At 36.6% G+C, this 26,604-nt stretch overlaps 3 protein-coding genes across 6 annotated transcripts; 2 read left to right on the top strand and 1 right to left on the bottom strand.

Moving 5' to 3' along the window:
• Positions 1-836: 836 nt before the first annotated feature.
• RH20 (DEA(D/H)-box RNA helicase family protein) lies at positions 837-6,097 on the bottom strand. 3 transcript variants are annotated; one of them, XM_021971472.2, is made up of 10 exons: positions 5,889-6,096; positions 5,271-5,533; positions 4,664-4,843; positions 4,385-4,546; positions 4,015-4,169; positions 3,061-3,153; positions 2,744-2,829; positions 2,418-2,644; positions 1,459-1,692; positions 837-1,046 (listed from the first exon to the last, which is right to left on the bottom strand). In XM_021971472.2, exons 1-10 carry the CDS (start codon positions 5,942-5,944, stop codon positions 988-990), a joined length of 1,515 nt encoding a protein of 504 aa, XP_021827164.1. In that variant the 5' UTR covers positions 5,945-6,096; the 3' UTR covers positions 837-987. The 3 variants fall into 3 exon arrangements, with proteins under 3 accessions (XP_021827164.1, XP_021827166.1, XP_021827165.1); XM_021971474.2 differs by lacking the exon at positions 837-1,046 and adding an exon at positions 1,792-1,864 and having other exon boundaries at positions 1,553-1,692; positions 5,889-6,097; XM_021971473.2 differs by lacking the exon at positions 837-1,046 and adding an exon at positions 1,792-1,859 and having other exon boundaries at positions 1,553-1,692; positions 5,889-6,097.
• A 2,254-nt stretch (positions 6,098-8,351) lies between these two features.
• On the top strand, positions 8,352-13,191 carry LOC110767822 (uncharacterized). 2 transcript variants are annotated; one of them, XM_021971479.2, is made up of 7 exons: positions 8,352-8,656; positions 9,357-9,451; positions 10,149-10,238; positions 11,815-11,867; positions 12,081-12,186; positions 12,748-12,862; positions 12,976-13,191. In XM_021971479.2, exons 1-7 carry the CDS (start codon positions 8,428-8,430, stop codon positions 12,990-12,992), a joined length of 705 nt encoding a protein of 234 aa, XP_021827171.1. In that variant the 5' UTR covers positions 8,352-8,427; the 3' UTR covers positions 12,993-13,191. The 2 variants fall into 2 exon arrangements, with proteins under 2 accessions (XP_021827171.1, XP_021827170.1); XM_021971478.2 differs by having other exon boundaries at positions 8,353-8,656; positions 9,357-9,517.
• Positions 13,192-13,540: 349 nt separating this feature from the next.
• LOC110767809 (protein RTF1 homolog) lies at positions 13,541-17,870 on the top strand. Its single transcript, XM_021971461.2, has 2 exons — positions 13,541-13,705; positions 15,407-17,870. Exon 2 carries the CDS (start codon positions 15,452-15,454, stop codon positions 17,420-17,422), a length of 1,971 nt encoding a protein of 656 aa, XP_021827153.2. The 5' UTR covers positions 13,541-13,705; positions 15,407-15,451; the 3' UTR covers positions 17,423-17,870.
• The last annotated feature ends 8,734 nt before the right edge of the window (positions 17,871-26,604 follow it).

Genomic DNA, 26,604 nt, shown 5'->3' with positions numbered 1-26,604 from the left:
TTCTAGTCTAAGCTCAAACCCAACTTGAAATTTAAGCCCACATGAGCCTTTTAACCTGGGCCCAAGCCTCTCTCTCTCTCGTCTCGTCTCGCGTGTGCCCATTGAACTTTTGTGTTCTTTTCATTTTTAGAAGATTGAGTTTATAATTTTTTAAAAGAAAAGTACATGAAAGAACTTATAGTTTTTATGTATATTTTTTAAATACAAGCAATATTAGGGAAAGGGGAAGAAGGAATCGAACATAGGACCTCAAGTGCAAACACACCATTGATTTATTTATTTCAATTTAAACATATTGTAAATACACTATTTTATTCTTACTTAACACATTGCAAAAAGATCTTGGATTAGAATCCTAGCATCCGTGTAATGTGTTTGACTTTAGTATATTATCACTCCTCTCAATAGGAAATGTTCTAAAAAAAATAATCTTAATCTATATATATAAAGCAGAAGGCAAAAAATGGTTAAACATTCAAAATATCAAAAAATACCCTGGGTTAATGCAAACATTAAGAATTGAAATTATTAATTAAATGGGGATAATTTGGTAAATTCACTTTTTTTCATATTTAAAAAATTAAAATTAAAAGAAAAATCAGATAATGAATCTTATTTTTATGGAATACAACTACCCATTATCTTTTTCAATTCTAAAATAAATTTAAATTTTTTTATAAAAAAAAACTTCTCTCAGTCACGGAAGAGAGACTAGTAACAATAAAGTGTCTTCTTTTTTAGTATTTTCATTAACCCCATAACAATCTGTGAGATTTTGAATGTTTTATCTTTAAGGCTTTATGTATACATAGAAGATAAAAACAAAACCAGAAACGTCACGAACAAACTCTAAAATTCTTCTTCTTTTTTAAATAATGAACATAAGATATTTGTTCTCCTACATCCTTGTCAGTCAGTATTCATACAAGTTTTTCCTGTTTTCTGAACAGAATACAATGTCATTGCCGTATCCAAGATCATCATGAATCAGTTCCACGGACGACCTCCACCATAACCCCGACCGCGATCTCGAAAACCGCCGTGACCTGATAAATTATAAGTGACAACAGAAAACAATTTTAGGAGTCTTTAATTAACCTCTCATCAAAGGAAAATAGACATGCATCCATCATTCCAAAATTAAAATTTCATCACAAACTGTAGTAAACAGATTAAAGAAAACATAGTTCATGCTACCTAAAACATACTGGAAAATGTTTTCTTTCTTTCCTTTTTTTTTTTCCTTGTAGAAGCGCCATATATTTTTGCTTTATTTATCACCAATACCCTATCTAGACACTATCCAATACACAGGGAGAAGGTAAGACAGGGTAACCTAAATATGAAAAGAGGCATCCCCCATTCTATTTCTGTACCATTGACCCACAGTTCTTATGCACCCAAATGCACGTGCATACGTGTCCAAAAAGGTTTTCTCTAGCGTCCAGACTAACTGACCTGAAGGGGGAGGAGGTGCACCGCGGCCCATTGCTGCCAATTCAGGACTGACCTTCTGTCCAGCTTCCTCGAGCAAGGCAATAAGTTCCTTTGCGAACCTAGCATTAGCAGCTGTAAAAAACGTGTATGCTGTTCCTTTTGCCCCAGCTCTTCCAGTTCGGCCAATGCGGTGAACATAATCCTCAAGGGATCCAGGAAAATCATAGTTAATAACAAATTTCACATCCTTCACATCTGCAACCAAATCAAGCACGACACAAAGAGATTAGAAATGAGGTCGAAGACCAATTCATAGGCTAAGTACACTCAAGAAATTATGCTAGGTTAACACACCTATGCACCCCAATGTTAGCAGTTTTTGCCTACCAAAGCCCAAAGGCAAATCCGATGCACGCCAAAACCTTACCTGGCTCAAAGGGAAACAATTATTCACGGGCAGAGATGATTACCACCAAAACCTAAGAGGAGGAAGGATAGGTTTCATATGGAAACCTACCATCCAACCAAACGTGGATGGTAATAGTTTTAAACAAACTAACGTGTAATAAATATTTGTTTCAGTACAATCATGTTGATAACATCCTCATAGGTCAGATCAATGAGAACAGAAAGGACTCGATACAGTCTAAAATTTGGTACAGATGCTTCAAATATGGATGAATAGCCTTATTAATCAGAAAATAGTAACCTTCTTCATGGAGTGGGTCTCATCCCAGATGGGAAACAAATAGAAATTGTTAGTTGGGAAGAATAGCATCTTTCAATAGATAAATAAAAAATTAATAAATAACAAAGAAGTGCAAAAAAAATAAAATATCGTAAAACCATAAAAGATAAAACATAGGAAAGAGCAAAATGAAATGGTGTCCGGGGTGGGGGTTTGACATTTTCCTAAGTTTACACAAAACAAGAATTCCTTTCAAGTCTTTTGACAAACTTAAAAGAAATTATTTCCATACCTAGACCACGAGCAGCAACATCTGTTGCAGTCATTATGGGGCTCTTGCCGGCTTTAAACTCAGAGAGGACCCAATCCCTTTCTGCTTGACTTTTGTCTCCATGAATTGAGAGAGCAGGCCAACCATCCATGCGGAGCTGCCGAGTGATCTGATCACATCCTTTCTTAGTATCCATGAATATCAGTATTCTGCTGCCATCCATGATATCCTCAAGCAACTTTACCAGTCTGTTAAATTGAAAGAAATCAGATATATAACCTGCAGAAAATAGCTCAAGACTAACCATATGAAAGTTAGAAACCATAACAACATAGACTGTAACCTACTTGTTATATTTCTGATTTTCTGTAATGATGTCAACAATTTGGCGGATCGCATGGTTAGCTTTCAAATCTGGAGAACCTATTATCACCTGTTCAACATCCAAAAGGATGTAAATTAATTATTGGCATATTAGTATTATACATAAGAACATACATCCAACAGAACTATTGCAATCACATGATAGAAAGAAAAGAGGGTATTTTATAACTACCAATTTCATGCAGTAACAATAATTGAAGATGACAAAGTGATGCAAAAAGTTGAAGATTATGTCCTAATAGATGAAGAGCACTTCTATACTAAAAGCAAGATAGAGTACTTTGTATGGGTTGTAAAGGAACTGCCTTGCCAGTTGTTCAACCTCCTTTGGCCAGGTAGCACTCCAGTATAATGTTTGACGGTCTGGGCGAATCTGCATTAAATGAAACATTAGAGAACAATGGAAAATTTCAACTAAACGTAAACTATGCGAGAGAGAGAGAGAGAGACAAGAAAAATTCATATTTGCTCATTTCTATAGACGATTAAGGATGCAGCTTTATGCAGAGTGATTTGACCTACCTAGTTTGACTTGACTTATCTGTACTTACATCAAGATACCACAGGGTCTCAGAAGAATCAAATTCATTATTGAGCAAGAGCAAAGTGCAAATGGTACAATTCTCTTCTCAAGGACTGCATATTGGTTTAGCCGAGAAAAAGCAATCAAAATATTAAAAGTAAATATGAATCTAACCTCATAGATACATAAACTTTTTGATCTTCACACACCATATCTTTTCACCAAGACACTGACCCCACATTATCGTTCACATTCTAAAACTTTGCAGCCTGTTTACAGATGTTTGGTAAGGATACCCTATCCTTACACTATCTCTAGTAAGGATAACTTTCGAATGACCCACAACTGTCTCAAGGTACTTAGAGCTCCAAACTGGTAGTACATGTTTTATCTAAACAAGCCTTACCTGGGTTACAAAGTTTAGAATCTATTTTCTATGAAATCAAACCAAGAGTAATAACTTTGGAATTATAACTGCCCAAGAGTTCTTCTGAGCCAAGTTGAAGATTCACTAATCTTTTTCCAGCTTTTAAAGAAATCAGAAGTCCAAATTAACATTGGTGGGTATCAAAAACTACACGAGATTTTATAAATAAATAAAGAAAGGATTTGGAAAGGGGAGCCAAAAATAAGTAATAAATCTTCGTAGTACACATATAAAAGTGGTATATATTCTAAGTCACTTTAACACAGAAATGTAAAATCTCAAACCTGAGAAACAATTTTCCGTATCTGTGGGTCAAACCCCATGTCTAGCATCCGATCAGCCTCATCCAACACAAGGTATGTGACCCTTCGCAAGTTGGTATGATGCGACTCTATCATATCAATCAACCTCCCGGGTGTAGCAATTACAATCTCAACTCCTGATCCAGAAATAGGAATGACATCAACAGGAAGAATAAGAAATTACTGAAACGAGAAATGCTGTTTTATTCACCACCTACATCTAAATGGAGTGATAAGTCATCTTAGCCATGATATCAATGCCCATAACAGGATATCAAGTACATAATCTATGATACATAAAAGGTACAGTAGTACAACAGCAATACCATGTAAAACTAAGTTCGCCACATACCTCTCTGCAGATCACGAACTTGAGGTCCCTTTGGAACCCCGCCATATATGCATGTGCTTTTAATTTTTGAAGACGAACCAAATTTAGTAGCCTCTTGTTGGATTTGAACAGCGAGCTCACGGGTTGGAGCTAAAACTAATACTATTGGGCCATCTCCAGGAGCTAAACAAATATTATAAAATTAAAAACTTATGCCTGACCAATACCAAATCATATTTAAAATGTAAAAGAAGAAATCAATGAAGATTCAAGAACTTAATTGTCTTAACGATTCCATACATAGAATTGGCTGGGCATTGACATGGACAATTGCAGGCAACAGGTAGGCTAGCGTCTTCCCTGATCCTGTTTCAGCAATACCAATGAGATCACGACCCTTCAAAGCCATTGGCCATCCTTGAGCTTGAATTGGTGTAGGTTCAACAAATCCAGCCTTTGTAACTTCTTCCAAAACGTATTCTGCGGCCCAAGAGGAACCATTCCAGTAAGTAGACTTTAAGAAAGAAAACAACGAATCTGAACACATCATATAGGTCATCTCGTTCATTACAGTGTATGTCAACTAATAATGTATGTCAACTAATTTCCAACAACGAATCTGAACATATCATATAGGTCATCTCGTTCGTTACGGTTTTAGGTGAAAGAATAATGTAGCACAGGCATGGCTGGACCTAAACTACTGATAATTGGAAAGTATAGCACCACTGCTCTCCATCAAAATTCTCCAACTAAGTTACCTTTTTTTTTTTTTTTTGGTGAATCATAAAGATTTTCAGGATAGACTAAATATTATATGTTTTCTATAGCATATATTCAGAATGAATCAATGTGAAACCTCAAAAGATAAAAATACATGTTTCTATAAGAAAATACGAAAACGTACCCGGAAACCCAGTGTCATGGAAACTCTTGATCGGCTTTGGAACATCACGGCCTTCAATAGTAATTTCCCTCCGTTGCCTATACTCCTCAACCTCCTTCTCCGACATTCTTTCCACTTCAGGTGACTCAACATAGAAATTCTTCTCGAAAGGTGTCAATCCATCCAAATCAAATTTCCTCGGTGACTCAGCACCATCATAATCCTTCTTGCTTGACGAAGACCGTGCTGAGCCACCGTAGCCGGTCACACCAAACCCCGAATCACTAAAACACCGCAGAATTTACACAAATTTGAGAAAACCCGGTAAATGTAAATGAAACTCAGAAACAAAATCAGTTTTGTCTTGGGGCCACTGAAGAAACACAACCATGTAGCATTAGCAAATGTAAATATGGTAAAATTAAGCGCAGTGTAACAAATGAAATAGACAGAGAGAGTCAGTAGACAGAGAGACCAATTAAATCCACAAACCATATATAATTATCACTTGGGCAAACTTAAACAAAAGAAAATTACCAATCAAATACATATACACATTGTGCAAAGTAACCTATAACTATAAGCATTCATAGATATACACGTATACATACATATATGAGAGAATCAAAGAGGGTTTACCTTTTCCGGTCACGGTAAGAAGTAGGGTCGCCGGAGCGGCTGTCATAGCGGCTCATGACGAAGTGTTGCTGCTGCTGTGCGTCACCCGCTGGGTGAGATTATCACAGGGAATTTTTGAGGGTTTTAGGAGCAGGTTTTCGAACAAGGAAACAGTTACCCAGCACCAAAAAGACCAAAGCTCTCTCTGGTCCTTTCTTCTCTGATTCTCTGCAGCTCGTTGTATGCTAAGTTAAGGGGTGTGTTTCTCAGTGCCTGGATGAGCCACTAAGGATAAGACAAGTGTAAGCACAACCGCCAATGTGGCATTAGTTTCTGGTACTGGAACGACATGTCGTTGTTGCAGTAGGAACTACTGGACCCGGGCCAATATAATACGCTTAAAAAAACCTGGTATAGCCGCCCGGCTATACTATTTATAAATAAATAAAAAGCCCTAGCGATGAGGTGTCAACGTGTCAAAAACCGTATAGCCAGGCGGCTATACTATTTTTTGGGGAGTATAGCCGGGCGGCGATACTATTTTTTTAAAAAAATTTAAAACCGAGTATAGCCGGGCGGCTATACTGTTCATAAGAAAAAAGCCCCGCTAGGGATCAGCCATGTACGTGTCAAAACAGATATAGCCGAGCGGCTATACTAAAAAAAAAAAAAAAACCGGGCTATAGCCGCGCGGCTATACTATTGATAAACAAAGACACACCTAGCGTCCTAGTGATTAGTCGCCCATGTGTTAAAAAGAAAAAAAGTATAACCGCACGGCTATAGTATTTATTTATAAAAAAAGAAAAAAAAGAGAGGACACACATAGCAATTAGCCTCTCACATTCATTCATAGTTCATAAAATACCGAATGGGAAAAAATACAAATAAAATACGTACGTGTTTTATTCTGCAAAATTTTGGCACATTACAACTTTAAAGTTCTGCTACTATATTATATCTTAATATAATTTATTTATATTTTTTCATATATATTATTTTTATTCAATATTATGTGTATAATATGTAAATTTTGTGTGTCTTATTGAAAATTTTGTAAAAAATATATGTATTAAACATGAAAAATACATATGTACATGTGCAATACAAGTATTGTACGTTGGTTTTTTTAAAACGCGAATTTAACCAAGTGTTTAAGACGTGTACATAACCTAGATGTATTATTGAAAAATACATACGTACGTGTGTAATATAGTATTAAACGTGAAAGTGCTAATTCTCTATATGGGTAATAACTCTGGAAAAGTAAAATATCAAAAGAGGACAATAAAGACTCGGCTAATAGCCTAATAGTAATGGATAATGCTCTAAACTACTCATGTCGATAAATGAAAATAACGGAAAAAAAAAAAAAAAAAAAAAAAAAAGGTATTTAAGGAGTATTGCCGCACGGCTATACTATTTTTATAAAAAAATTAAAACAAAAAAAACTCAGTAATGACGTACGGCTATACTTTTTTTATAACAAAAATTTTAAAACAGTGTATAGCCGTTCGGCTATATATATATATATATATATACTGCGCTAGCATTTTGCGCCAACATGTCAAAAACAGTGTAGCCGCAAAAAATTACTGTAGTAAAGCCGTTCGGCTATACTATTTATAGGAAGAAAAAAAGGACCCGCCTAACCTCTAGTGCCCACGTGTCAAAATAAGTACAGCCGGTCGGCTATACTATTTTTTTTAAAAAAAAATGTAAAGCGCTCTGCTTTGCTTTTTTAAAAATACACCGTTTATTTAAAAAAAATTACCCGTTGCATTAGTTTATGCTTTATTGATATTAATTCACTAGTTTCAACATAACCAAAGCGGATGTTGAAGAAAGAGAAATTTCACGGTAAATCAATGTGAGAGTTCTTTTTTTTTTCTTCTTTTTTTGTGGGAATGTTTTGCCTTTGATCTAACTCATTCTCTTGAGTGAAACTTGTTGGAGGAACAACAATCAATATTATTCTAATAATTTAATTAAACAATAAATAGAATAATGAAATTAAATATGGCAGTAAATTAAAAACTGACTATTCTTGCAGATAGAGGCTTGCAGAATTGCAATGTCCTTGAAACAGAATTTCACCCCTACTCAGTGCTTGTAGTTCTACAAGCGTTTGCTCCACTATGATACAACTATCTAAATCAAAGTCCTAGTACTAGGGCTTTGATTTCTAGCAAAATCTGTGTGTTTATCTATGAGGCTATACAAGAATAATGATATGAATATTTTATGCGAATTTGATGTAATTGTACACACCTAAGGGCTTGTATTTAAATAGAGTGGCTGATACCTGTTCCAAATAAGGACAAAAACAATCAAACAAAAACATTATATGATATTTGAATTTTAAAATTAATTTAATTAATTAATTAACTAATCGGGTTTAATTAATTCACCCTTATTTAAAATTATTTAAAGAAGAAAGAAGGCTACTCTTATCATCTTATAAAATAGTTTAAAATAAAATATAAAAAGTATAAAGAAATCCGGTTCATTTGGATTTTGGAGCTTCTCCCACTCGAGGAAGCAAAAGAGGAGAGGAAGTATGCAAACTCTATCAGTGGCTTCTTCTTCAGCGATGAGTGTGAGAGTAGTGACAGTGAGAGCTTCATTGGATACACAACAAAGACTCTCATACAACCGTAACGCCCCGAGAAAGATACCCAAACCCGAAAGCCCCAGCACTGCTACCGGCACCGCCAAAACCCCTCCAACTGTCACCCTAACTGCCACAACTACCTCCGTTTTTGACCTTCTCAAACGCCCAGCTCAAGGTATTCCATTCACCAATTCTTTCTGTGTGCTCGTTCTCTTCTGGGTTTGTTTGACTTTGCCAATTTTTTGGGTTTTGTGTTTCTGGGTTGCTGAGAAAGTTGAGGATAATATGAGAAAACGTTAGAGAGTACTGGAATTGTTGTGGGTTTTGTTGTTTATGATTATGGGAAATGAAAACATTTCTCAGTTTTCATTTTCTGTTGGGTCCTTAAATGTTTAGTTTGAGCTGCTCATTTCAATACTGATAAAATTGAAAAGGAAATGAGAAAACTTGAGAGAGTGCTTGAATTCTGTTGGTTTGATTAATGAAAAAGTGAGTTTTGTTAACCTAAATTATTGCTCGGTTGTTGGGAAAAATGAGGAAAGTGAATAAAAATTGGGTTCTCAGTTTTCTGTGTTATGCTGTTTTCGTTTCTCAAAAGAATTAAAGTCAGCTTGGATAAGAAAAATAGCTGAGTAAGCACAATTTCATGGGCTTTTAACAAGAATTGCAGGTTTTTGTAAGTCCCGTGTATATATAGTTTTCCTGAATTTAGGTGATAAGCTTGACAAATATAAGATTGAAACCTTCATTTTGTGTCTTAACCGCCTAATTTTTTTTAATAAGTTATTTTTCACGATGTTTTCCCCTATTCCTTTAATACCGATGTTCATATATGAAGCATTTTGGTAATGGTCTTTAGCAATATTATTTTGCAGGGGAACCAGTACGAACTGATGAGTTATACTTGGGCTATGAGCGATGGGTGCCTAGTCCATCAAAGGTACAGAAGCGTCTGCCTAGTCCTCCAAAGGTACAGAAGCCTCGGTCTGTACTCAATGCGGCATCATTAGCTTATATTGGTGATTGCATATACGAGGTGTGTTTCGGTTTCAAGTTAGTTTTGTGCCATTTGTTTTACTCTATGCAATTGCACATAATCAATATTCAGGACGCATGTAACTGTAACTTTTGTATTGAATATGTGCATCATTACAGGACCAAAATCCCCGAAAGATACCATTAGCAATGAGGCATAATATTTTGTTCTGAAGTTTAGATTGATTAGTCTTTAATGTTAAGATGAGTGATAAGCTTCTGTGTGCACATATGGAAGTGCCACCATTACGGTGGAGGCATTTGTATTCAGACACGAAGATGGATTAGTAAGTATCTGAACTGCACACCAACAGGGTCCAGGGATCCCTAGCACAGGAACAGGGGTTCATAAAAATTCAAAACAACATGATCATATTGCAAAAAAACTGTTCTGAAAAATGCAAAGAAATGATTCAACAATGCACCCATGTATGGACATTTTAGTGTAAAAGGTCTAAAGATTATTTAATGCCATATGCAGAATGCAAATCTCTATTTTGATCATTTGGAGAGCATGAGAGAAAAGCATATACCTTTATGGTGCCTAGTTTGCAGTATTATGATTGACATAATTACCCTACTTCTGAAGTTTAACCTTCCTACATGACTTACTGTCACTATTTATGATGCAGCTATATGTTCGCAGGCATTTTTTGTTTCCTCCCCTGAGTATCGAAGAATATAATGATCGTGTGATGGCAGTTGTACGTTGTGAAGCACAGGTATGATATACTGTGCTAATGTTTGTGTGATATAGGCAATGTCATGGAGTTATAAGGATTTTGTTCCCTCCATGCTGATGTGTGTCTGTGAAATTTTGTTGTCTTGCGCTCCCTCGTAGTAATGATGTTCACTATCCAAAGAACTGCATTAGCTTTTAATCTTTTAATAAACCTAAAGATGATTTTCATTACGTCCCACACCACTCAACATCAAAGAAGAAGAAAATAAAATGCTTCATTATTTTGAGGACATGCATCCAGCATCAGTAGTCATTCAGTCCCAGAGATGGTAGACAGTAAATAATAAACTGTGTTACTCTTTCTATTTCAGCTGCCAATAGCTGTCTAGGTGCCTGATGTAGGACACGGGTGAATTGTAGATTTAGGTAGTTTAGCAGAAGCATAAACAAAGAAACAAACAGAAAGTATATGAAAAAGATGTCTTCGCTTCACACCAAGGAGTCTCCAATCTTTGGAAAATAAACTTTTCTTAATATCTCAAATCTCAACATGAATTCCTCAAATTTTGCAATATATTCCACAACTGACATGTTGTCTTGACGAAGAGTTTGCCACTTGTCCAACAAACACTGTTGATAAGATAATGGTACATATTTCTGCTTCACCCTTCTCTTTTATCTCACCCCAATGGATGATTGGTTCTACACCAGCTCTCTCTAGCTGTGCTTCAACATTGGTCCAAAACAATCCAGCTTGACCCACCAATTTTATCTCAGCAAATCTCACCCCTCAAGCTTCATACATGTCATGCCGCCGGTCAAAATAGCGATCCATGGTGGCTAACTAGTTGAGGAATGATTTAGTATTTAGCTCACGGAGCTCACCATCAAAATTAGGAGCGTCAAGTTTCACTGATCTCATCACCTTTTCATCAGGGTCTTGCTCATAGCCAAGATAAAAAAATTTGTCTTTCGTCATCACAATTATACCTCCTATCGTGGTGTCTCTCTACATCTCGATCATTCCTTCTATCATAATGTCTCTCACCGTCTCTATCATTCCTTCTATCATGATGTTGTCGATCATGATTCCTCTCTTCTCCATTCACACTTGCTTCGTCATGTTGATTAGCTGCTTCCATGTCTGCAAGGCAACGTTCCATGAGTCTGAATCAGTCTTCGGATCTAGTGTTTGAATCTGCCACTTGCTTTGATAGGTTTTCCATCATCTGAACAAGACATTCAAAGTCTGTCTCTGGCTCGTCTGTCTTTCCAGGCTTAGTCGGAGCCATCACTCAACACACGGCGTGAAGAACAAGAAATACTCAAAAAATTTGAACCCAAAGAAAACGAAAACCAGGCTCTGATACCAAATTTGATGTAGGACACGGGTGAATTGTAGATTTAGGTAGTTTAGCGGAAGCGTACAAAGGAACAAACAGAAAGTAGATGGAAAAGATGCCTTTGCTTCACACCAAGGATTCTCTAATCTCTGGAAAATAAACTTTTCTTAATATCTCAAATCTCAACCCCCATAATGATTTACATAGAAGGGGTATTTATAATAATATATTTTTAATTTAGAAACTATTAAATTTTTGTTCTTTGCATTTCAGGATGCACTGCTCCAGAAACTTCTGAGTGATAACTTTTTATCAGACGAAGAAAGGTCATTAGATTCCATGCTCAATTGTATTTTTTATTGGTTCTGTATCAGAACTATCATCATAAAATGAATCAAGGATAACTGCAGGATCCCTTCATCATGTGGAGGGTAATTTTTAAAAAAAATTTATGATGGATGTGCTGATATAAAATTATATATTTTTCAAGTGCAGTGGTTGTTATGCTGACTTATGCCATTTGATAATTTTTGCTTCAGGAATGTTCTCAAATGGGGAAAGAATATTGGTTCAGCTGCTAAAACACGCACAAAAAAGCGTGCTGGTGTAGCAGTTTATAATAGAGCATCTTCACTGGAAACATTAGTCAGTGCCCTTGACCTTGTGGTGTCCTTGATTCACTATCAGCATCTGAATTTTAAACTTGTGGATTCCTAAAGGAAGTTGACATCCCTGTTTGGTGCATGTGTCATGTTCCAGTTGATGTCCATTTAAAAGAAAACAAAAACAAACAGACCCACATGTAGGGATTTTGTAGCATGAGACCCTATTTCCTCGGTTTATCCAGAATAATCCATAAAAATGCTGGATGGCCAATTAAAACTACTTTTATTCTTAAAAGAGGAGGTGCTGTTTGTCCTGAAGGCCATTGGCATGTTGGGATTTTCCATAGTACAGTTACTAGTTTCCATAGTACAGTTACTATACACATACACAAATACATATGCACACCTAAGCATACAAGCAGACGTGCATACATATGAATTGTAGTCTATTTTGAATCATCCAGCATGTTCTTGATGGCTATCTAAACCCTAATATTCAACATGCTTGTTTAAATTTAAGATCCTCAAAATGACTTCTAATTCAATAGTCAAGAACTAGCTTCTGTCTTGTTTAACATAAAGTCATCTTGCATGTTTGTAGGTTGGTTATCTCTACCTGACAAATATGGAGCGTTTAGAAGAAGTCATGATTAAGCTGGGATTCTCAACTGATTCTTCTATGCAGTTGATTTCACAGGAGCCTGAGGAGGTAAATGGTAAGTCAACACAAGCCTTTTCCTTTGTGGACACAGTATGCTTCTTTATTTTTCTATCTATTGTCATGCATTTGTTCAACAATCTACTTTACTTCCCTTGTTCTTCTTGGCAGGCAAGCCTCCTAGTTAATGAAGATGGCGCTGAAATCAGGTGTTCTGTTTGTATCGTAAGCAGAAGGCTGCCCCGAGTACAAATTTGTTCAGTTCTAGCGATACTGTAACTGAGAAATGTTGTGTAGGATATAGGAGAACAGTCGCTACTCATTATATCATATGTTTTTGTATTCACATAGAGACAATTTTGAGCAAAATCCTGGGTTTTTGAGCAATTCTCAAATGTCATCCAAGTATTCTTTTTCCCTTTTTATGCATCGACTATGCATGATCACATTTGAGATGGGTACCGGTGATAAAATGAAAAATAGGAGTTGATTTTGATTTGCTTGTTTCTCAGTTTAATTGGGTTTTCAAATTGTATGTACAAATTACAAACCCATTCAGTGGAAGAAAACCCAATTAAAATGAGTTAAGTTGAATAAAAACGACTCCATTTTGGATAAGTTTCATTTGGATTTGGGCCAATTCTCATGGAATTTTATAAACCCTAATTTGCGAAACTACATGTCGTCCAAAATGGCGCCACGCATTGTCAATAGCTATGTCGTTTCCGTGTACTTCCTAAATCTAATTCTAAACCGCTAGATGGATGCTACTTTCGCGTAAGGGACAGTCCCTGGTATCACGGCGGACCTTGGTCTGGGCCTCTCTCTCTCTCTCTCTCTCTCTCTCTCTCTCTCTCTCTCCGATCGACGACGTATTGGCCCTGACCCTCTCTGGGCTCAGGTATCGACACAGTTCTACCCTTTTTTCTCTATTTCATTCTGTATCGTTTGGTATATCTCTGTTCTCTTTGGCATGATTTTTGAATGTTTGCCATAAATTTGGTGCATTTGTTTAGATTTGCATTCTGGGTTCGGTTAACTTGGTGGGTCGGATATGAATTTGAGTGTCTTTGCTACGAATTTGCTGAAGCTGTTGGAGAGAGAGAGTTGTTGGTTTTCGGATTTTGAGTCGTTTGGTTAAGTTGGGCGTTTCGGTTCTGCCTTTGGTGGTGTTAATCAATTTGACTCCTTGTATTCTTATGAATTGAGTTGTTTGCATCTTTAGGATCTTTTGTGAAATATTGATTTTATTTCATTTGTTTTGTTGATGTGCTGGATATATAAGCTCATTCTGATTCTTGAATCAACATGGACCTGTGGAGATGCTTGTTGGCCAATTCTGATAAGTTAGGCTACAAGTGCACAAATACAATTTGATATAAGAGGATTTTAGAGACAATTACGTTGGACTCCATTACAGATTGTGAAAACTCTAAGATCGCGAAAACCTCACTCATATACACATATATTATACTAAATGTATGAGCTTTTTGCCACCTTTCCTTCTCCAAGGTCACAAAAACAAATATATATATATCCTTCTATCTTTGATCAGAACCTTAGGGCGGTTCGGCTACCCAAGAGAGTCCTATCTTAGGCCCAGGTGAAGGGAAGCACGTACTATAAAAGCTCCCCATAATATATGTATGAAAGAAAAGAAGCAGCTTTCAGCGCCCAGTTTGAGGTTGTTTAAGTAGGTTGGGTGACAGATCGGCCATAGGAGTACTCCGGGAGATAACCCCGGGCAACAAATGTCGAGCATACGACGATGCCGCCCGTTTTCATTTCGTGGAAGTCCCCGGCAGAGGAAAGGGCTTTGGACTCCACGTGTAGTCGGTGCTCCGTCCCCCAGAGGAAGCCCCCCTTTCTTAGATATTGTGTCTGGAGAGGTGGATAGATAGGACTACTAGTTGCTCGATCAGGACCCTAGCTTTATTTCGAGCCAAAAACAATAAGCGGAATTCTCCCTTGACTTGATCTTAAATTGAATTATGGAATTCTCTCCCAGAGCTGCGGAAGTAAGGCTCTCCTAATGGCTCGTATTCACCTCTTCCCTCGGCTGGAACTACCACTCAAACTAGATCGCTGACAGAAGGAAGGTAACTATAAGGGCTTAAGAACTTCCAGGTGATCAAAGTAGATTGGTTTTTTCATTCACTTAGATGGTGCATCTCATATGATGGCTCTTCCCTTGGCTGAGACTGACTCTCGGAAGTTACAGAATGGAATGATGGATGAACTCCTTCATGGAGACCTAGGATTCTAAACCTTAAAGAACTACCTGTAAGTTAAGGAAGTAGTTAAAGCGAAACTGTTAAGGAGTTCAACTGCTTAACCATAGGTTTAAATATCCTCGACCATAGGTGAAAGGATTCGAACCTAAACAGATGCGCTGACCAGACTGCGCTACACCTTGTCTTACCCCACATGTGTTTACTCTTCGGTTGAAGTAATTTTTAGCTAATAGATGGAAATAAAATTACTCACCAACTGTTGGTACATTATTTGATCATATCAATCATATCAGAAGTTCATGCAAACAATAAAAGTATATTTATGCGTTCATCTATTTTTTCAAACACTGACTTTATGAGTTATTCAGGAACGTGTGTAAAAGATCAAAACATACAAGAAGGCACAGCAGAAAATGGCAGACTTAGAAAATTTGCTCTTGGAGGCTGCAGGAAGAACAAGTTCAGCAGGGAAAAGCCGACATTCACATTCATCATCTAGGAGGAGGCGCGGGGGTTCATATTCTGATGGAGGAAGTGACTCCAGGGGTGATGACTCGGATGATGGTCGTGGCTATGCAAGCAGGAAGCCCTCTGGAACTCAAGTTCCTTTGAAGAAGAGGCTGGACCCTACAGAAATGGATGATGAACAGGGCAGCCAGGAAGAAGGTGACTATAACGATAGTGGGTCTGATCGTGGAGGTGACAGCAATGAATCTGATGTTGGCAGTGATCTTTACAAGGATGAAGATGACAGGCGAAAGCTTGCTGAAATGTCTGAACTGCAAAGAGAGCTAATTCTGTCTGATAGAGCACAGAAGAAAGATGACAAGAGTTTAAAGGAGAAATTCAGGCCAAAGTGGGATAAAGGGAAGACCACGCATTCCAGGAAAGAGACTCCACCTCTTCCATCCTCTCGAGTGCGTTCATCAGCCAGATCTGCTGACAGGGCAGCTGCCAAGGATGACGCATTGAATGAGTTACGAGCAAAACGTTTGAAGCAGCAGGACCCTGAGGCTCACCGCAAATTGAGAGATGCTTCTCGAGGAAGTTCAGGCAGTCGAAGTTTCTCACACATGACCAGGAAATCCTTCACTGCAGTGGGTCGTAGTAGCTCTAGTCAGAGTGACAGTGACAGTCAGTCGCATAGTGAAGATGAAGGATCGACAGGGGAAGATCCAATGATGGACAGTGATGATGAAAGGTCAGAGGGACTAACTTTTGATGATATAAAGGAAATTACCATTCGAAGGTCAAAACTTGCAAAGTGGTTAATGGAGCCATTCTTTGAAGAGTTAATTGTGGGTTGCTTTGTGAGGGTTGGAATTGGGAGGTCAAAGTCTGGGCCTATCTATAGGCTCTGCATGGTCCGGAATGTTGATGCTTCAGATCCTGATCGGAAGTACAAACTAGAGAATAAAACCACACACAAGTATCTGAATGTTGTTTGGGGCAATGAGAACTCTGCTGCCAGGTGGCAGATGGCTATGATTTCAGACTCTGCACCTCTGGAGGAGGAGTTTAAACAGTGGGTTAGAGAGGTGGAAAGAAGTGGTGGCCGGTTGCCGAGCAAACAGGATGTGCTAGAAAAGAAGGAGGCCATAAAAAAAATCAATACATTTGTCTACTCAGCCGCAACTGTGAAGCAGATGATAGAGGAGAAGAAATCTGCTTCATCAAGGCCATTAAACATTGCGCTTGAGAAGGACCGGTTGAGGAGGGAGTTGGAAGTTGCACAAAGTAAGCATGATGATGCAGAAGTGGAGAGGATCAAGACAAGATTGCAGCAATTAGAAGCACGACGGCAATCACAGGGGAAAGATAGCAAGGCTGTTAGGCTTGCTGAGATGAACAGAAAGAACCGGGTTGAGAATTTCAAGAATGCATCAGAATTAAAACCTGTGAAGACGGGTTTGAAAGCGGGGGAGGCCGGTTATGATCCATTTTCAAGGAGATGGACTAGGTCAAGGAATTACTATGTGTCAAAGCCTGGTGAACAAAAAGGGGAGGCAGAAGCAATTGTTGATGCTGATGGTGCCTTGGCAGATATAGAAAGTAATGGAACAGCAGTGGTAGGAGCAGTACGGGCTGGCATGGCAGCTACTGCAGCGGCTTTGGAAGCTGCAGCTGGTGCAGGGAAGTTGATTGATACGAGTGCTCCTGTTGATTTTGGAACAGAGTCAAATCTAATGCACAATTTTGAGCTGCCAATATCATTGACTACTCTTCAGAAGTTTGGCGGGCCACAAGGAGCTCAGGAAGGATTCCTGGCCAGAAAACAGAGAATAGAAGCAACAGTTGGGTGCCAAGTCCCAGAGAATGATGGGAGGAGGCATGCGCTGACACTTACAGTTAGCGACTACAAGAGAAGAAGAGGGCTACTCTGAAATGCAATGCTCCAGCCAAGCTGCAACGATAGAGGCAACACACATCATCTTCAGCAACAAACTGAATTGGTGGTGCTGGTTTTCAAAGGCGAAGCTTGTTCTTGGAAGTTGAAGCTTTAAATAAATACACTTGTTTCAAGTGGGAGAGACAGTGTGCCTGTGTTCTGGTCTTTTGAGTACTCAGTCAGGTGATGTCATCATAAGAGGTCTTGATTTCTAATTTAAAATAAAAGATCAAAGATCATGTTCGTGTGATTTATTTGTTGGAACTCGGAAGAGATCACAGGAAATGCAGCTTGTGAGATTTGGTATCTGTGCAATGTGGTTCCGTTTTGTCGATGTAATTATAACTTTTTGTTGTGTGGGTTAATTTTTATCTTTACTTCACTTGTTATTCTTGGCAGGCAAGCCTCCTAGTTAATGAAGATTGAACCGAAATAAGCTGTTATGTTCTGTTTGTATCGTAAGCGGAAGTCTGCCCGAATTTGTTTAGTTTTAGCGATACTGTCTGTAACTGAGAGATGTTGTTTAGGATATAGCAGAACAGTCATCTACTCAACATATGTTTTTGTATTCACCAAACGGACAATTTTGAGCAAAATCCTGGGTTTTTATGCAAATCCCAAATGCCATCTAAGTATTATTTTTCCCTCTTTATCATATGCATGCTCGCATTTGATATTGGTGACAGTTATAAGGGCCTGGGACAATTAAATAGGCGTTAATTTTAAAAGAGGGTTTGATACTGGTTTGTATGTTTCAGTTTTTATTTCTCAACTTTTGGACCATGATCCATATGGACACAGTACCACTCTTGGGGTCCTAGCCCATAGCTCAAAACTTATGAACAACTTTGTTAAGTGGATTTTGGGGTTTGGATGATTGAGGTTGAGCCCATGGTCCACCTTGTGGCATTGACCAAGATGCACAATGTTTAGAACATGGGGTGGGAACCAATCTCTCAAGAAACAATCACATTATGGTGAAAGCACGTGAGTTAGGCGAGTTGGTTAATGCGTGTGTTCGTCCCTTGTACTTAAGTTCGATACTCCTTCCCAATAGTTAGAATATCACTTTCTCAAAAACAAAAACAAAAAGACATCATGTTGACAGAGTCGCACAGACATGATTCTCCATTTTCAAAAAATCTTTGAAATTTAGTTCCATTATTTCAAAACCAATATCCTTTATAATTCTACAGCTTTCAGTATTCAGTATAGTGATTGATACTGCTTTTAAATAATAGAGAGACAAAAGTGGTTGCAAGTGCTTTTTTTTCTCCAGTGCCAAAATAATGTCTTAAACTTTATACGATTCTAAACACAAGATTGGTGCAGAGATCTCTATTTGCTTAAAAATAACTTTTTTTTTGTTGAGATATCACTTTCTGAGATGAAGATAGATGCATGAAGAAAACTCATCCATGATGATAAGATCATGAGTATCCAAAAGTTCACCTTTGATTTTACTTGTAAAAAAAACTGCTTGTATCTTATTTGTTACCTAATGGTCCCACCATTCTTGTTGATGTGTCATGGCGATCCTTCTAGTACAAATCACTATATTGAAATTGGTGATTTCACATTTGTGATTCTCAACAAGTGCATGCATGTTACTTGCAGCCCAACTATTTAATCAATTTGATTAGGATGCTTCAACTAATGCTATTCAGAATATGAATGTCTTTTGATAAAGAAAACATGCAATTATATTATGGCGAAAATGAAAGACATGGAATGGATTCATATTATATAAAAGAAATTGTTATGGTTGATGATGACGAGTAGGGGAAAGGGACATAACTAATCATCTAATAAATGGATAGAAGTGATTAGAGAACCTTCAATTCTTTAATTAAGCAACCTCTTTTGGCCTACTCTAAAATGAAATATATATGTTAATGGGGTCTTAGCCCAGTGAAAAAGGATGATATTTTCTATTTAAACCCCGCACTTCTCTTTGTTCACCCCAATACTTGAATCATTAAGCTGTAAGTTTTATTATTGTGTAAAAAGACAAAAAAGGTCATCTAACTTAATAATTAACCCTAGTACATCTATACACACACCCCACCACTCTTTATATCAAGTTTTAGAAAAATAAAAACTACTCTACATCCTATTGCCAGATTACTCTTCTTTTTTAAAGACATATAAAATTGACGAGCCTACCTCTTTAAATATGCGTGGGAGTTGATGGAAAGGCTTGTTGATTATCAACTCAACAATACCCAAGTGTTGGAATTCCAGTTACAGTTCTTGGAGAGAGGTAAAGTTGTTCTCTTTCTCTAGAAAGTACTAAATTTCGGATTTAGGGTTCTATTTATTTGTGTTTTTTTTACTGGGAACAAAGAAAATTGTGGGGTTTAAATAGAAAATCTCTTTTATTTCTTATTTTTTCAGTTTGGAGTGTATTTAAGGGTAGTTTGGGAAGATAGTGGGGTTTTCTTAGAAATTGTGAAAATTTAAATTAAAAGATGGGGTGAACTTAGGACATAGGGTGAACTAAGAGAAGTGTGGGGTTTAAATAGAAAATCTCAAAAGGATCTTGTCTTGCAGACCAGAGGTCTCATGTTCAAATCCCCACGGCATCATAGTAGTGTGTGTGTGAGAAATCTTCATCCCCTATAGTTTAGACTATCGCTTAATCTCCAAAAAAAAAATATATTAATTAAAAAGAAAAAACTTCAGAAGTAAGCAAATTGTCTTTTCTGTTCTCAAATTCTTTTAAGTTAATTCAAACCTAATCTTCTAATCAAATTACCAATTCAATCTGGTACTGCTTGAACAGTAGGAAGAAGAAGGGGATGAGGGAATCATAGGATATAAATCCATGTCATTGTCTTGTGTTAAAACCAAGTAGGACCAACAAGACCAAAAGTTTTGGATCATATGGTGTTGTGGATAGGTGGCCTTGCTCTTATCAAGCAAAAGAATATGTGGCATTACAATCTCAAAGGCTAAGGTGACCCTTTTCCTCTTCTCACTCTTTGCCACTTTGTAGAGTTTTCTTGGCCATGCTGCAGGATCAATATTGATAAAACAATGAGACTTCAAATGCAATCTAGACCTCTGGTTTTCATATGCAATTCAGAGTCTCTCTTTAATGAATGGGATGATAGGCCTATCCACATTAGGGCACTTTGCAGATGAAAAATCTATGGTGTTCAAACTAAACAAAAAACAAAAAATCTATGGTGTTCAAATGGATAGCTGCTGATCACCATGTTGTTTTGTGTGCATGAGAGAGTAAAGAAGAAACTAGAAAAATGCATGGCATATGGCCAAGAAATTGTGATAAGAGTAGGGCCAGGTTCTTTCAATAAGGATAAGCTTAAATGAATGGCATTCCCATCCTAATTTTAATAGAGACCTTGCTGAAAGAGATTCACTAATTCAAGAACAGTGGTTAATTAGTTTCAATAATTCATACAAGGAGGAGTAGTATTGCATAGCAACCAAACTGTCTGGCTTTGATGATGAAAGGCATGCACTTTTTGAAAGAAAAAAACACTTCCTAACCCTTAATGGTATATATATTGGCATGGTGGTCCAAGAAATTGGTAATTGTTGGCCCTCTTTGTTCCTCAGGGTGAGAGAAACTGGAGTGGTAGGGTTAGCCCATATAAATTTGCAAGATATTTATGAACCAAAAATGCTCAACTTTATTTATCGTCTCCAAAGATCACAAAAACCCCATCTTATATGTGCATATATTATACAAAATGTATGATCTTTTTGCTACATATTTAATGAAATCTTAATGTTGAAGAGATACTAAGATTAACATGTAAGTTTGTAGGAAGAAACATGCTTGTCCCTACACATGTATGTTTTCTTCTAAAGCTTTCAACTTCAATCTCAAATGCTTGAACTACATATAAACATTTCAATGTTCTTACATAAATTCTTGGGAGAGTGGCCAACGGGATCTAGCCCAGTAAATAAGGGGCCTTAATTTGCACACAAGAAGTCTCAGATTCGTGTCCGAAATTCACCTCCCCACTAGTTTAGACTATCGTATCGCTTGTACTAAAAAAAATATTGAGAGAGTGAAAAGGATGCAACACTAGCTAGGCCCAATGACTCTGTTAAGGTAAACAAAGTAAAATTTGTTCATACGATACAAGATAATTAGGCCCACAGATAGTGATCCCTTTTGTACTGGAGTAGGGATTGGGTCCACCAAATCCAAGGACCAAAATGTTGATTGGTATGTGACTCTATGGCAATTCATTCATAAATAATAAAGATAACTTCAAAGTTTTTGAAGTGGCAAACTCATCCATAAAAATAGTGCACAAACAAACACAATACACAATTCCAAGTGATATACCATACAAAACAATTGTGTGCACGAGATTTTATAAGTTCCTCCAAGATACAACATTGCGTGATTGACGGATTATTTCAAATGTTATAAATTTCACCTATTCATTGACAACTTGACATTATAAATTACATAACATACTAAATTAATTGTAAATTAAATATACATTCTTGCTATTTTGTTCCTCTTCTATTTCGTTTTAAGCTTCATCCTTGTTGTCAAACTGTTGCAATGGATTAAGTCTGTGTTGTCTCGTGGTCCCATTTCTTCTTCTGTTAATGGGTCACACTCACACTCATCAACTTGCCTCATGGTTGTGCTTCTTTGTCTCTTTTCTTTTGTCATCCTCATGCATCTTGCTGAATCAAGAAAATTAATTTAAGAAATAAAATACGAAAAAAATAAAAAGGTATATGCAACTTCATCAATACCACAGCCTACCCAAATTGAGAGGGATTTTTTTTTGGAGAAATTCTAGAATTGTATTCATAATTCAGTCACTAGCCACAAATGGCCATTACAATAATCGAGCGATTTAACATCAAAATTAAGACAATTTGGTGCGCCTCACTAATGATCACGCAAGATCAAAGAAACTCTAGCATAGGCATCCCAACTAAGATTGCAAATTTAGAATAATAAAAAAGAGATAAAACTTGAAAATACTGAACGAAAAGGGATTAGATGATGAGCTAGACTTTTTCTTCTTTTTTTTTTATAACATAAGACGTTGATCATCTTGATTTCAAATGTACACGCAAAAAATTCCCCCAAAGTTCACCATTACTTTGAGAAACATGGGCCTATTTGTTCATGGTCGCTTCAAAGGCAAAATGGATTATATATGGCCCATGAAACCATAGGGGACCCTGCAGTTGACAAAATTATGAAGCACTTGATTAATTAAGGGAAATCTAGGACCCACTAAATTACCAGAGAATATAAGAAGAAGACTAAAAGTCATGGTGTGATGGGGACCTTTTGGTCCGTAAATATTTAAATTTGCTACATTGGTGTAAAGCTGTTGAGAAATGCATGCCAGACAATCAAAGGTACAAACTTTAAAACATACAGTGCCCAAACAAAAAGGACTGAAAGTTGAATTTCTATGCAACAGGGATGCAATTGTCGCGTTATATTAAGTGAATTACGCATTGTTATGTGTTAAAATGTATAACAATACGTGATTGGTTTAAGATGCCGACACAATAACATTCCCGGTATCGGTAAATATTTGTCACATGAAATACAAACAATAGAGACTTACACATACTGTCAGTTTCTTTGAGTACATTTTTGTAGTTAAACTCATCCACCTTCACAATTCTGACAGTCATTCAAAATTTGTCCAAGCAAAAATTTAAAAAAAACTGGACCTGTCACACGTTAGACTTTGCAGTTCTTTTTTTGTTTTTGATAATGCATTTGGTGGGATTCACATATAGATCTTAACAACCCTGCTTTGCTTGTATGAAACTCCAAATTTAGGTTTTGGTTTTGGTCCCTGATATGTCCCAATCCAAGGTTGTTACATTATTCATAATTATATATGATTTTCCAGCAAGCGAAGAAAATCCAAATTCAAAGACTGCAATTCACATGTTCACAATTATTTGTAGCATTGTACAATGATTCCAAGAAATTCTTAGTTGGATTCATGCTTGGGTTTCTTCCTCACTATTTTCACACATTTCTCTTTCTCCATTCACAACTAATAGTATAGTAAGTTATGTTACAGATAATAATTCGCATACACGTACGTGAGTGATTGTCAGTTGTTGATAAACATAAATTTCGTCGACCACCTCACGATCAGATATAGTCAACCTCCTCAACAAGTGATGGGGTCTATGGTGCATGTGATTTTGGGATTAATGTGGTGTTCAATAATTGAGTAATTGACAATGCATATGCACATGAGCCCTAGCAACTGAGGGTGGAACATGTTTAGAGAATTCTTGTTTAGGTTATCAACCAAGCAATAATAGTTGAAATGAAAGGCCTCCTCCATCCTCCCCCCTCCCTCCTGAGCTGGCCTTTACATGTGTTTTTAAGAATAGTGGGGTCAAATTTATAATCTCCCAGCTAATCTAATCATCTATGCTAATAAAGTTAAAATATCAAATCGACAAACCGTCCATATCTATCCGTACCCATGCCATCTTATGTTTGTGCTTCTAAGTAGGTTTAAAATTGTGCCTTTTTGGTATGAGTAGGTTAAGATTTTTTAATTAATTTATAATAACATATTCACAGTTTACTTATTATTATTATTATTTTTATTATTTTTCATTTTAATTTTTTTAATACAACTAATAATCTAAATTATAAAGGAGGAGAATTTTACACACACAACTATGATGCTGTAGGAATTCGAACTTGAGACCTTTTATATGTAAGTCAAGACCCTTTTTTACTCGACTAGACCGCATTGGCTTGTTTATTTACTTTTGTTGGTATAAAAATTACCGCAATGCAAATTGCAATGGGGTAGGTGGTACAATTTCAACTGAACCAGTGGAAGACAGGCAATTGATCGGATGTTTCTAATCTCCTATATATATGGCCTTGACTTTTGCCCCATCTTGGACCCACCATCATTATCTTGCATTCGTTAATTAAATATTTATGGAAATTCAAATTTCTAATTGTAATTCTAAATGGAAAAATTATTCAAGTTTTCTTAATATTGAAAAATAAATTAAATAAAAATTTCCCCCAATTTTTCATGTGAACGAAAGCTCTGTGTGTGTCAATTGCATGAGATAAGTCAATGTTATGATCGTGTCGCATCCAATAACAACAATGAAATTATTATAATAATGCACGTATAGAAAAGGATTAGGTCTAATTAAGAAATACAAATGGATAATTATGCAGTTTAATAATAGAGATTGGTGACGAAGGTCTTTCATTCAAGACATGGTTCAGATATGGGAATAAAAAAAAATGCATGAGCTACATATTGGTTTTTTTTTTTTAGAAAGAAAGAAAGAAAATTCATTTATAAATCATGAAAATAAAACATATTCAACAAGAAAAGAGGTCGGCCAATTAGACTCCGTTTCTACTCATGTTACATCATTTGAGCAATTTAAGGCAAATCGTACAAGAGAATGCATGAGTTAGGGTCATTCCTATTGTTTTGATGTTGAAGGAAGAAGATGGGAATTTACTCTTTTTATATTAGTTTTATTTTACTTATTTATTTTTAATACAAGTGATAATCTAAACTATTGGAAATGAAGTTTCTCACATACACGCACAACTAAGATGCCATGAATATCAAAACTTAAGACGTTTTGTCTGCAAATTAATGTCCTTTTTCATTGAGCTAGACGCTTTGTGGTGGCTAGGGCCATTGACCCTTAAATTGGAATTTTACCATATTGTTTGGGCTAAATGGTTCTGTCTATGTGTAGGGTTTGTTGCCTATTGGGAGTAAATGTGTGCTTGATTCATTGTCCTAAAAAAGCCACCTCTACAGGGAAAAGGACCATATGGCTAAAGGATGTGTGTGAGCCACTAGTTACTAATCGGTTTTGAAGACATTGACAACTATCGACCACTACATTGACATAGGAACACATGATCCGGCACATAAGTTTAGACCTTAGATATTTTAGCAAGGCTTTCCACGCATGCACGGTTATGCCCACTCCAATGTTGATTTCCATCATCTTCATCTACATAATTACACATGCTATATCTTTTGCTTTCAAAGATAAGTAAGAGACAACTTGTTAGTGAAAGCGGTTCGATTGTCTGATACTTTTTATTAAGGGACATTTTGTGCAGTCCCATTCTGCATTATATTTCAATAATTCAAACTATCCTTCTTTCAAGTATTCATTTATAAATCATCCTTACGAAACAAAATTATGTAAATTGTAAATCATTATGGTGTGTAGTTGTGATGAAACAATTAGACAAATGCTTCTTTTAAAAGAAACATTAAAATGATTGTGTTATAATCAAATGCTTCTTTCAAAATTAAACTGTCGAATCATTGAAATACAATGTTGAGTCATGTATAAACTCCATAGTCCACTAGGGTATGTTGTTTGTGTGAAAGGGAAGTTTGAAATTTGAAAAGGTCCCGTGAATTTTGAGAGACAGAGATATTTTTTTTTTCTTGGGGTAAATAAAAAATTGAAAATATATTTGACAGAGACATGGATTGTTCACTTTTTCATTAGGATATTGGATATATATTCGCACTAACCAAAAACAAACCACACATGACGAGTGTACACGACACAGCAAACACATCCCCTAATGATTCGGCTTTCAGCGCCGCACTGTTTTATCTCCTCACTCAATGTAAACCACAATTGTTGCTTCAAGGCTCATTCAACTTAGCATATTAATTATAAATGATGCGTGTCGTTTTTGTACTTCTCCGTCGTATTGCTTGTCACGCAGCCCGTAAAGTTACTCTCGTTGATTCCATGACCAAAAAATATTGTTTCGGCTGTTCTTTTGTCACGTCCCGTGAAATTTCGAATTTTCAATAAATGTAAACTTAATTATGTGACATGTTAAATATTGGAGTTTTGTTGAGAGTATTATACCACATCGACAACATATAACTTAAGGTATATTTGAGCATCTCTGTTTATTTAAGACAATCATTATGGATTCGTATGAAATGCTAATTTGAATTTCAGATTATTTAGCCCTAAACCAAACAGAGAGCTAAAAGTTGAAGTGTTTAGGTTTGTTTTGTGCCGTGAGACCGTGAGTGCATAAAAAGATGGCACGAGACAAGTATTGCAGAAAGACACTCGCATGTATTTGGAAGAAAAACAGGGTTACGAATCTCAAAAACTGAAAGCTGTTTGGCTGTTTTG

Source organism: Prunus avium, chromosome 3 (genome assembly GCF_965620075.1).
Source record: "Prunus avium chromosome 3, drPruAviu1.hap1.1, whole genome shotgun sequence".
NCBI classification, from domain to species: domain Eukaryota; kingdom Viridiplantae; phylum Streptophyta; class Magnoliopsida; order Rosales; family Rosaceae; genus Prunus; species Prunus avium.
The sequence above is the reverse complement of the archived record's forward strand: the minus strand, read 5'-3'. Positions and strand labels throughout refer to the sequence as shown.

Excerpts from the sequence above, each read along its gene's own strand:
- RH20 (XM_021971472.2), bottom strand. The coding sequence starts at position 5,944 with ATGAGCCGCTATGACAGCCGCTCCGGCGACCCTACTTCTTACCGTGAC. Across the intron at positions 3,154-4,014 it reads TACGGAAAATTGTTTCTCAG|ATTCGCCCAGACCGTCAAAC; the intron begins GTTTGAGATTTT and ends CATTTAATGCAG. Across the intron at positions 2,645-2,743 it reads GAAAATCAGAAATATAACAA|ACTGGTAAAGTTGCTTGAGG; the intron begins GTAGGTTACAGT and ends TCAATTTAACAG.
- LOC110767822 (XM_021971478.2), top strand. The coding sequence starts at position 8,428 with ATGCAAACTCTATCAGTGGCTTCTTCTTCAGCGATGAGTGTGAGAGTA. Across the intron at positions 8,657-9,356 it reads TCTCAAACGCCCAGCTCAAG|GGGAACCAGTACGAACTGAT; the intron begins GTATTCCATTCA and ends ATTATTTTGCAG. Across the intron at positions 10,239-11,814 it reads TTGTACGTTGTGAAGCACAG|GATGCACTGCTCCAGAAACT; the intron begins GTATGATATACT and ends TTTGCATTTCAG.
- LOC110767809 (XM_021971461.2), top strand. The coding sequence starts at position 15,452 with ATGGCAGACTTAGAAAATTTGCTCTTGGAGGCTGCAGGAAGAACAAGT.